Below are 11,745 nucleotides of genomic sequence, written 5' to 3'. Positions count from 1 at the left end.
GGGGCATCTAGTAGCCGTTTACAAACTAGTCAGGGGGGACCAACAGGTACTGGGGAAGTCCCTGTTCCCCCAAGCATTGCCAGGAGTGACCAGGAATAACGGTCACAAGCTGGCAGAGGGTAAATTCAGGCTAGACATCAGGAGGCACTACTTCACTGTCAGGGTGGCTAGGATCAGGTACCAACTTCCAAGTGAAGTGGTGCTGGCTCCTACCCTGGAGGTCTTAAAGACAAGGCTAGACAAACGCCTTGCTGGGGTCGTTTGACCCCCGTACCTTTTCCTGACATGGCAGGGGGTCGGACTTGATGATCTGCTTAGGTTCTTTCTGACCCTACCATCTCTAAAACTATGAAACCTTATTGCACTGTTGGCTCATATTCATCCTTATGGTCAATCATAGTCCCCCGGTCTCATTCAGATGCTGTGCCAGCCAGTGGACCACCTCCCATCATGTAGTTGTGGTGAGGGTTCTTTCTACCCAGACGAAGGACTTTGCACTTATCCCTGTTAAATCTCATCTGATTTCATTCCGCCCATGAGTCCCATCTGTCAAGGTCGTCCTGGATCCTGACCCTATCCTCCAATGTGCCTGCATTTTTCCACAGTTTAATATCATCCGTGAACTTAATCATTGAGCTTTCCACCCACTCATCCAAGTCATTAATGAATATATTAAAGAGCATGAGTCCAAGCACTGATCCCTGGGGGGACACCACTGGAAAGGGCCCTCTAGGATGAGGCCAGCCCATCAATTACCACCCACTGGGAGCAGCCTCTAAGCCAATTGCCCACCCACCTCGCTGTAGACTAGTGAAGTCCAGCACCCTCCAGTTTAAGAGAATCCTGTAGGAAACGGAATCAAAGGCTTTACTGAAGTCTGGGTAAATCATGTCAACCTCATGTCCCTCATTTAGATGGCTAGTTACCTGGTCGTAGAAGGACACAAGATTTGTCAGGTATAATCTATCTATGTACAATATCAGTATAATATCCAGTACATGTGGTACAGGGAGAGGGACTTAACCTAATGGGCCTTTTGCATCTGTACAAACCTGTATCTGCCTCTTCATCTCTTCCATTAAGATTTGTGTCTTTGCTGCTTTCTGACAGCTACTTCTCACAGACAAGGCCCTAAACTCTGAGCCATGTAACCATTGCGGACTCCCATGTAAGACCAAAGGGAATTAATTTTATTAGCAATACACTGTTTTGCCACTGTGGTGCAGTGTCACAAGCCAGCAGACAGAAAGTAGCAAAATATCTCAGTCTTCAGTAAGCCAGCAAATTGTGTTGAGCTGACCACGCTCAGAAGGAAGCAGGAGCTCCTCCAGGAAGTGTAGACCTGCTGTATGGTAAGCTGTCTGATACCATTTTTATGTGGACCGCTGCACCTCCATCCCATTAATGCACATGCAATATGTATAGAAAGGTTTTAATTCTTTATCTTCTCATTGAGTTGACTCTCTCTCTCCTTTTATGCATGTAAGAGAAAATACACCACTATCTATAATTCAACACCATCTCTTCATGCATAAAGGTTTATGATTTATGAAACATTTCAGGTTAGAAGGAGATAAAGAAACACTCCCTACACGCTCCCCAGCATTGCAGAGCTGGAGTGGGAGATGGATGGGCTAGTTTGAGTACACTGGTGCATTCCCATTTAGATCTCTCACAGCACTGACTATATTCTGAGGTTCAGGCTTTAGTTGTACAATATGATGAATATTATGTGTTATAGAAGAGATTGTCAGTTGTGGAAGGCCAAGCAAATCTGCTCTGTTCAGGAGATGCTTGTTTGCACCTAGATTAGTTCATGGGCATTTTCCAGTTGAATCTTCAAACCGGCCACAGCAGACTTATTCCTCCTTTGTGAAGCCTGATTATCTGTGGCTGTTGTAACATACATGTTGATATATTTTGCTTACATCTTACAAGTTGCCTTGCTCTCCCCATACCATTGCTGTCTTAAGGGAATTACTAAGCACAGTGCTCAGTTTGATGAGCTCTGTGCTCACAATGACTATGGCAGGTGATGAACTTGGTGGTAAATTTCTGCAGAACTGGGGTTGATAGTTTATGAAATCCTGTTAATGGCTGGGCCACTAAGGCAAGATTGGCTGTGTACAGGCAACCTTCTGAGTAGGAATATCTTAAGACTATTGAATATTGTACCTCATAGACTAACCAAGATATGTATGTATGTATATAATATAAAGCACACGCTTTTGGGAGCTGAAGCTCACTTCATCCAGTGCTGTAAAAGGAGATGCAGAAAGCAGAGTCAATATTAATAATATTTAGTCAGTCTTAGTTCCTTGCAAATGAGAGGCTTGGAGATGACTGAAGGACAGATTTTTTGAGTTGCCAATTGACCATGGGACAGCGAATGCAAGCCAGCTTGTTGCAGATATTCAACGACTATCGTTTTGGCCATGGAAAAACTCTTCAGGGTCTCTCCCTAAAAAGGGAAGGGTTATCTCTTCATTTCTCATGAAGGCAATATCTGTTCATTTTTCCTTCTTCCCTGCCATCCTAAAGTTCTGAATTCGGCACCTGTTCTCTAACTTTGCTTCTTTGCATAACTCCAAAGCATACCGAACCAGTCCACAGAATTTCTAAAAGAAAACAGAGTTGCTCAAATTCCTGGTGGAAGATATCTGAGCTGAGCAGATTCTCAGCATGATTTCTCTTATTTTTCCAGAGATGTCCTCCTCCTCTGGGGAAACAGGGAAGGTATTTGACCCACTCCGTGTAAATATTTATAAGAGAACATGAGGCTGGAATAGATGCTGATGAAAATCCAGAGCTGGTTAAGGTGTAATCAGGTATCTGAGATTTTCTCCACCACCCACAAAGGACACTTTCACAAATACATGGTTGCAATGGAAAACCCACTAGAATCATAGCCATTTTTCCTCAACAGACCATATACCACTTCTAAGTGTAAAACCCTTCTGTGTTTTCCTCTGCTGACAAAGAAAAGGTAGAGTAGAAAGGCAAAAAAGCCAGGAAGTGTGTAAGACTGCAAAGAGGAGAACCAGGCTTCAAAGACCAACCCTAATGGTTTCCCAGAATCCTTTGCCCTTACTTGCCACACTGCCTCCATGCTTGCTTTGACCATGGCAGTCTGTTTCCACTTCTACTCTGCAGAGCCTGAAATAAATGAAGGTCAGTAGTTAGTGTATGAAGGGCTCAGAGTCAAGATTCTGAAGTTTTGTCCCCAGCTCTAGGAAGAGAATAAAGTAATAGTGGATTTTGAGTAGGAGGGAAATCAGACTCCTGGGTTCTGTCTTTTGCTGTGATCTGATCTTGGAGACATCCTGCCTTCCTCCAGGAAAGCACACATGGAGCAAAGGGTGCACTTTCATAATCTCTTTTAAACATGTGAATCAGACAGTCTGTTAGGTGATATAGCTTGCTGCTCCACTTCTGTATAGTTGTTAGTGGGAGCAGGACTGTCCTGAATATTCAGTATGCAGCAAACAGTTCTGTTTCACTGAAGCCCAAATGTGATGACTATCCAGTAAGATAGAGAGAAAAAAAACTTAACACTCTTTTCATTTTCCCTGAGCTTGGTTGAGCCTCCCTGGGAAGAGATCAGAGCCTCCTGGTTTGCGAATTGCTGCCTTAGGGTCTGCTTTTTTATGTCAATAAATGTTTTATCATATTTAAGCTTCAAATATGCTACCAGCATGCCTCTTAACAATTGATGAACCAAAATAGATACAGCAGGGCTGGAGGTGGAGCACAGTGCCTTGCTTCCATGCAGTCTTTTTGCTATAGATGGGGGTCTGCCTTTGATGCTCAGAGGGAGTCCTGGAGAATTAGGTCCCTTTCAATTATGAGCTACCAGCATAGACATGCTGGAGGATGGGAAGGGCTAAGAGCATAGATGAGGAGAGGGAAGGCTGCTCAGTTAGTCGTTTTCTTTTCTGCAGTCTCTTTGTTTCTCCTTCCTTCCTTCTTTGTGCTGTCTCCTGTCATGTTTTCAGTAAAACCAGTGGCACTGTATCTAAATGCTTGCTAAATGACATCTGCCTGGTGAAATCCCTAGTGGGCTTCTTGCAGCTTTGACTCTTTGATGCTTTGTATTTCTCTCTCAAATTATTTGCCTTCTATCCCTCCTCCCCCACTTCTTTTGATTATGTTCAGTAAGCTTTTTTTTTTTTTAATAGAGAAGGGACTTGCAGCAGGCCCCAACAGTGATCTGACTTTGTACCAATCGAATCACCTTTGAGGATTCTCATCTTCTTTCCAGCCCTCTCAACTCAGAGTAGTTTTATCACCAGCCTCCCATCCACTGATCTTTGTAAGCTATGTTGTCCCAAAAGAGCATAGCTGTCTTGGCATGCCATGAATGGAGAAGCAGACTGTAGCTGGGGCCCCATACATTGATAGTACTAAGGATCAGGACCGTCCCCCCCTCAAAAAGCTGGCCATGGTGCATTCAGTCTTTGTAGCACTGCCTCATTCAGTGTCAGATACAGTAATCCAGTCTGGATATAAATGCATGGCTCACCCTGACCAGATCCTTGTCTTGGGGGCAGAAGGGAGGTTGAAGGTGGAAGAAGGCATTTTTCTTAGCAGCCACTTTCTTAAGTGAGGCTAGCAGTAACTCAGGCAGAACCTTGATGTTGTTGGTGAAAGGGGAGGACTAAGGAGTGTCTAAAAAAGGTGTTGTCATGTTTAAGCAGCCTCACTTCAGTCTGTCCCAGCTTTAAATGAGGGCTACTTGCTGCCACTGGTATATTATGGTAGCAGAGCACATGGTATCTCACCACGTAAATGCTAGCATTAGGGACCTACTGTATTTACAGCGGAAGTGGGGTGCATAGCAGCTCCTTTAATCTTGCAGGTTCCCCATGGATTCCCCCACGCATACCCCTGTCACTCATTGGTGGAAGTGCCCTACTGCTCCCTGCTCACTTCTGATTGGCAGGGAAATGAAACCAGTGGTTTTAAATATGGCGCCATTTTTACCTTCTCACTGGTGAGTGGCAAGCATTGGGGCTGCCAGGGGTCCTTGGCCAACCAGCCACGGAAGGAAAAAATGGCATTATATTTAAAACTGCAGTTTTCTCCTCCCCGCCAATCAGGAGCAAATGGGGAGTGATAAGCAGTAGGTCCCCTTCGCCTGTCAGTTGGGTAATTGTGGGAGGGGCCCTGAAGTAATCAGCAGTCGCACTTCTGTACTCTCTGGTTCTTGCTGGAGAAGAATAGTTAAAGCTGTTGCAGTGTTGCACCATTTACTGCAACTGTACCGTAGACATGGCCCTGCCTCACCTTGCGATCGAGTGTGTGGAAAGCTGCAGAGAGACTAAGTGGTCCGAGATGACCTTTCCAGTCTGTTTGGCCTGTGTCCACATAGTACCATGGTCTAAAGCCTAATTGCAAAGAAGCCAGAGGATGGGCAAGTGGTGGTGGAGCACTGTTTCCCTGCTTTCCTTTTTTCTTTTTCCTTTGGCTGCAGTCCCTTCCTCCTGCCTCCCACCCCCCCAGTCTTTACAAATGCAGAACTCCAGCTTCACTGACTTACAGGAGATGCTGCTCCAGGGGACGGTTGTCAGACATAGCTGCACTGACTGCAGAAACAGCAGCATAACTAAGAGAATTTGGCATCCACCATTCCACAGTAGCAAGGTGGCAAATAAAGTCATATGCTCTGTGGCTTAGTGTGCTTGGCAGGTGCCCACAGATTACTTCCAAAGAGCTCTTTATGTTTCATGTATTTTTTATGGCAGACCTTCAAAGGCAATAGATCTAACTACCTCCATGATTTGTGCAGAATAAAATAATGCAAGATTAAATAGTTGACCCATCTCAGACTCTGGTATGGACAGGTGATAGCATAACCACCCCCCTTTCCCACCCAGAGCTCAAAAATCCCCATACCTCTGAAATAGATCTGAGTATTGTCAGGTTTTTTTGCCTTGATTGTAGGAAGTTTCAAATGTCTAGGGTTAGTCTTTTGCCATTTTCCAAAAGGGCTGTCTGACATGTCATGGTTTATGCAACAGATTCTGCTTAAAACTTGTTCTGATTGTTAAATAATTACAGAAGTGTATATCGCCCAGTAGCAATGCAGACTTTCCATTATGTGAGATTACTACCACAACGTTCCAAATGCATCTGAAAGGCATTTTGAAGGAGGCTGCTGAAGAAGCAGTCCTGTTTTTAAATGGGCATTTTTCTGAACTAGAACTTCATACTGTGGGTGCCAAACACCGCTGACAGAGGTCATATAAAAGGAAGATACTTTCCGGCCAGATTTCTAACTGAAGTCCACCCTTTTTCTTTTGTAAGAAGAGTGCAGTCTCAGCTTTCTTACTACCTAAACCTTAAAATACCCTTGCCATAATGGGCAAAAGCTCAGCTCTCTCACCTGAGAAGTGGGAAGCAGACAGGATGTGGATAAAGATTTTGATATGTACACCAGAAAAATCCACATTATTTGCATCCCCTTTCCCTTATGCTGTTTATGATATATAGGGATCATATTAAAGGTCTTTGTTGTTCCCCCACCCCCGCCTCCAGTAAATGGGTTAGGTTTGGTATGTGCCTCTCTTCATTTGTTTTTTTCCTGAGAGAACAGTGGGAAATGGATTGAAAGGTTTCATTCCCTTCCCAAAGGGTGCTGAGACTTTCACAAAAGGGCTGCTTACAGACATAAAAAAACAACAACAAACAAACTAGCACTTTAAACTTCATGTGCCCCTGCACTGAGCCCAGTGCATACCCAGAAGGGACATTGCATTAGTTTGACCCAGCTTGCCCAACATCTGTATAGATCAGATGCTTCAGCAAGGCTTTTTTTGGTGCTTTTATCTAATAGCTGATTGAATCAGCTATTAAATAAAAGCACCAAAAAGCCCTGCTGAAGTACACAATCTGTACAGACACTGCAGAGCCAAGTCAAACTAATGCACTGCTCTTCTGGTAAAATGCAGTTTTCTTTTGATTTTTGGTTTTTTTCACGTCTCAGCAGCCAAGGACCTTTTCTTCTATGTGTTTATAAAATACTTGAGTCAACCATCTGATTAAAAATGACCTACCCTTCTCATGCATTTGAAAAAACCTGCAATTCCTCAGTCATCCATAATGCCCTCCAAGACAGAGGAGGGAAGAATATCTCTAAATGAAAATCTTAACACACAAACTGAACCCCCGTTGTGAACTTCTTTCATGCCTTATAAAGTAAAAGAGGCACCAGGGAGAATTTATAACCAGAACCAGTTCTGCTGAGGTTCAGTAGAAGCTGAAACTGGAACAACTGTCTGTACTCACAAAAGAGTCCTGGTCTGAAATACAAGAGTCATCTCCCAGATGGCACTGAAAGAAATTCAAGGCCAGTTTTAAAGTTGTAGTTTTGTGCCTTCCACTTCCCATGTAGATGAGTACTTTTGAAAATGTCTCCCCCCCAAGCCCTTTTCTCCTTCATCCAGGGCAATTTTATGAGTCTGGTTACAGGCCTTAGACTCTAAGTCACGATACCTACTTAAGTTCTTCCACTGCACTGATAAGCTGTCCCAGCTTCTCTTTCCAGCCATTTCTTTCAAAAAGCAGGCTTTGAAAATAAGAAATTCAGGTTTTGATACAAATGTCAATGATGTAAATGGCCCTGTGGATTGAGAAAAAGAACAGGATTTCCACTGCTGTCACTGTGGGTTCACAAGCACTGAATTTATCTTCAACCAAGAGAGAGAAATTAACACTAAGTGGATTTCTCGTAGTTACCCTCAGATCAAATAGGATGGATTAATATTTGAGTTTTGATAGTTTGATTAGAATAATTAACATATGAAATAAGGTATTTATTTTACATAGTTCTGGGGGGTGATCCATGCTACAAAGTCTCTTGGAACTGAGAAGCCAGTCTTAAAATTAAAATTCAAAAAAGCGTTATAATGTACATCAACTTAAAAATAACCCTGTCCCCTTCCCTGCTCCTTTAAAGGCCCGATCTTGCACAATAGAAATAAATGACAAAAGATTCAACAATTCTCATGCACGGATATACTAACCATCTGTGTTAACTCTAATAAATGGACAAGGAGGTAGCTCTTAAAAGCCCTATTGACAACCAAAAGAATTGTGCTGTTGAACTAGAAAAAGAAAGCACTGATTTCTGCATTGATATGCCAAAAAAAAGACAACAACAAAAACACAACCCCTCCTTTTGCCTGAAAGAATAGGAGAATGAAACCCTTAATCATTTGCCTGTTTTTATTTATACTAATTGCTAATCTTCCTTGGATCTCTGATTTTATGAAATTATGCATGCACATTAAGCAGATGAGTTTCTATGGAAACTGAGGAACTTAACTTTCATTAGAAAAATGTAAAAAATCTTCCAGCTAAAAATGTAAATTGCCTGTCAGTGGGTGGTTCTACGAATATATTTTTTCTTTTGCGTTGTAGGCAGATTCCAGCTGGACGGTACATAGCAACAACATACAGCCACTGTTTACAGCTAGCCAGACTCCTTTGGGAAATATGACATTCAGTGGCTCTCAAATGGAAATACCTTAGGGAAACCAAGTGTTCAGTGGCATATGTTACTGCTGGTTTAAGGCTTCTGTGGTCTCTAACTCTTCCATATAGCCATGCAAGGTAGGAATAGTTGTGTCAGTGCAAACTTTCAGCCTGTCCCTTTAATATGCAAATACTTCTGCTTGTTAAATTGGGATTGCAGAAGAACTGGAAGTGGCACTAATAATCACCTTAAGTAGGCTCCCACAATGTCCAAGTTACAAAACATGTTTCATTTCATCAGGTCAGCCGCTGCCAGCAAGACTCAGAAATGCCAGTGAGAGCAAAATTCCCCCAAAGCATCTCCTTGATGCAGCACTCGCAAAAGTCAATGGGAATCTTTCCATGGACTTCCAAAGGGCATTGGGTCAGGCCCTCTGAACTTCTGTTGAGCTCCAGAGGCAGCATTTAAAAACATGAACTTTCTTACTGTTTCTGTATCCACCATAGATTATTATTTTATAATGCAAAGTACAATATTTGTTGACACCCTTTTTTTAAGAGCATCACAGAAATATTTGCAGGGAGAACAACCTAGACAGTGGGGTTTCAGACTCAACTATATCAGCGCTCACACCCACAAATCAAAAAGAACCTCAATCTACAAGGGCAGGCTAGAAAGACTTGCTTTGTTACTTCGAACAAGTCATTGTTACTTTGGGCAAGTCCCAGCCTCGGGTTTCCTATCCTAAAATGTGCCTGAAAGGATCTGAATGATATATGCAGAATCTACAAGTTTATTATGCTAGATTCTTTTTCCTGTCAGCTGCCCACGCTGGACCAAAATCTGCCTTTGTGTATGCCTACTCAGTCAGCATTTGAGAGAGAGGTTTTGAGCACATGAAGAGCAAAGTTTGGCCCATTGCCTTTTCATTACTTTTGGTAGCTGTTTTCCTAACAGGGAAGTAGATTAGAAAGAGAAAGCATTTTAGTTTTTGAAAGTTTGGGATTTATATACAATTCTCATAAATGGATTTTTCAGATCAAAATAACGTGCCTGTTTAAAAAAAATAAGATAAAAGGTTTGGTGACAATAGCTATGTTTACTTAAAAGCATGTCATGTCTTTACTCCTTCCTCTGGTACAATAATGGGTTTCTGTATTTATCAATAATGCTACTGCTGCTCTATAGGGCTCAGCTGCAGTGATGCATCCTAAATCTCCCAGCAGCTGGGTAAAGTAAACACTTCTTCAAGACCAAGAAGCTATCTATTTTACCCATTTCTTATTAGACAGGTGTTTCAGGTTGTGATCATGAGGGTTTTAGGATATTGCACGCATCTTAAATTTCAGCTATATACAATAAGGCCCAGCAAAGCTTTTTGTCAAATCCACACAAACAGTCATGCAAAAGCACAATTGGTGTCACGAAATCCTCAACAATGTTGACACCTCTCTATCTCCATATATTTTTTACAAGCCCATGTAAAGAGATGTGTGCATTCTTATAAAGATGAGTTCTCCATTGAGCAACATATGTTCACCACGAGTGAGCAGCATTATGACACTGTTCATTATACACATCTGTGCAAAACTGAATTCTTTTAGCTGGTTTGTCATGTCTTACCTGTTCTACTGTGAAGAGCTGCCAACTAGCTTACAGAACTAAGTTATGGGAATGTTGTTGGAAAGAGCACATGAAGTTAATAACAGAAAACAGTGGAATGTCAGCTCGGTCTTTGCAAACCTGATTCCAAGAATAGGACTTCTCCAAATTTGAGGCATTAAATACTTATTTGGCCTGGCGGGAGAGAGTCTAGCGGTTGTGTGAGGCCACCAGTTGAAGGCATGTTGGTGAAGCTGCCTCAAACAAGATGTCTGTTGGAAGAATAAAAATGGTAAATTTAGGCCTCAAAGAGCTCCATAGAGAGGCCATCCAACATCAGCTGTTGCTAGTGGAAGGAATAAGAATTGGTCTTCTAGCAGCTAGAGTGGCTGGGAGCAGGCAGAAGCCAATCGGCGCCTGTCAGGCAAGATGAAAAAAAGGGTTGGTTGCCTCTTCCAGTATCTGGTCCCAGGTGAAATGGGGACAAGAAGCTCTTGATTCCAGCTGCACCTTTTGGTTGAGTCACTGAACGACTGTTGTCCCATGTTGTGGAACGTAAAGCCCAGGTGACTTTCTGGAGCTGGGTATCAGTTCACTGCTGTATAATTAATAGGAGGCTGCCTTGTGAGACTGTGACAGGCCTATACGAACACATTCTTATTATTGCTTCCTTTCTCCTCCTGCTCCTGTTCCTTCCACAGTCTTGTACCTGCTTATGTGTCTTCTTAAATTGATAGAGGGCTCTTGGAGCAGCGACCCTCTTCTACGCTGCCCCTAGCTCTTTGAGATCCAGATTGGGATAGTGACTCGCAAAGGGAATGTAATATGAAGAAGTGATAAAGGAGGATGGCAGGTGCTTGAAATTGCTGTTTGCTGTATATAGTCTTTGAAACACATCCCTATGGAACTAATTCTTCTCAACATTTCTTGAATTCAGTCACTACAAAAAAAAAAAAACCCCAAAACCAAACATGTAACTTGGATATGGGAAACCTCTTTTCTTCATGAATCATTCTGTTGTAGATTCTCTCACAGGCTAAGGAATACTGCAACAGATCTGAGCATCTTGGGGGAAAAGAAGGAGAGCATTGTGTGGATTCCTGCATTGTGTGATAATTGTGGAGCACACACTGTTAATTGGCAATGATAATATGGCTATCCACTCATACCCCATTGTTGTTTCTTTGCAGGGCCCAGTACTGAGCAGGCTTGGAAGGAATAACCTGGCTCAAAAGATTCTGAAAGATGCCGTCCAGATAGAAAACACCAATCACAAAGCCTGGAACCGCCTGGGGGAAGTATTGCAAGCTCAAGGAAACAATGAAGCCGCTGTTGAATGCTTCCTAACAGCTCTCGACCTGGAATCCAGCAGTCCTGTTGTCCCATTCACTGTTATACCCAGGGAACTGTGAAGATCTTCCCTTCAACCTCACAGTCATTCATTTAGCAGATATGAAGAAACACATGCAGAAGAAACTGTTGGCTAGACACAGAAGTGCAATTGTAATTTGGAGGGGGCAAAAAAAAATTCCTCAAGTCTTACAAGTATGGACTCAGCTGGAAGAAAAAAAGTTTCATAGATTTCATAGACATCAGGGCTGGAAGGGACCTTGGGAGATCATCGAGTCCAGCCCCCTGCCCAAAGGGCAGGAAGTCAGCTGGGGTCA

The 11,745-nt window shown here is 42.8% G+C and overlaps 1 protein-coding gene across 2 annotated transcripts in view; it reads left to right on the top strand.

Moving 5' to 3' along the window:
* The window catches only part of TTC7A (tetratricopeptide repeat domain 7A), a 246,883-nt gene extending 235,245 nt beyond the window's left edge, over window positions 1-11,638 (top strand). For both annotated transcript variants that reach the window (XM_019549352.1, XM_019549351.1), the window contains one exon: window positions 11,269-11,638. In XM_019549352.1, coding sequence (XP_019404897.1) covers window positions 11,269-11,490 — 222 coding nt within the window. In that variant the 3' untranslated portion in view covers window positions 11,491-11,638. The remainder of the gene's footprint in view (window positions 1-11,268) is intronic.
* Window positions 11,639-11,745: the final 107 nt, after the last annotated feature.

Source organism: Crocodylus porosus, unplaced genomic scaffold, assembly GCF_001723895.1.
Source record: "Crocodylus porosus isolate Cpor-Errol unplaced genomic scaffold, CroPor_comp1, whole genome shotgun sequence".
NCBI lineage: Eukaryota > Metazoa > Chordata > Crocodylia > Crocodylidae > Crocodylus > Crocodylus porosus.
The sequence above is the reverse complement of the archived record's forward strand: the minus strand, read 5'-3'. Positions and strand labels throughout refer to the sequence as shown.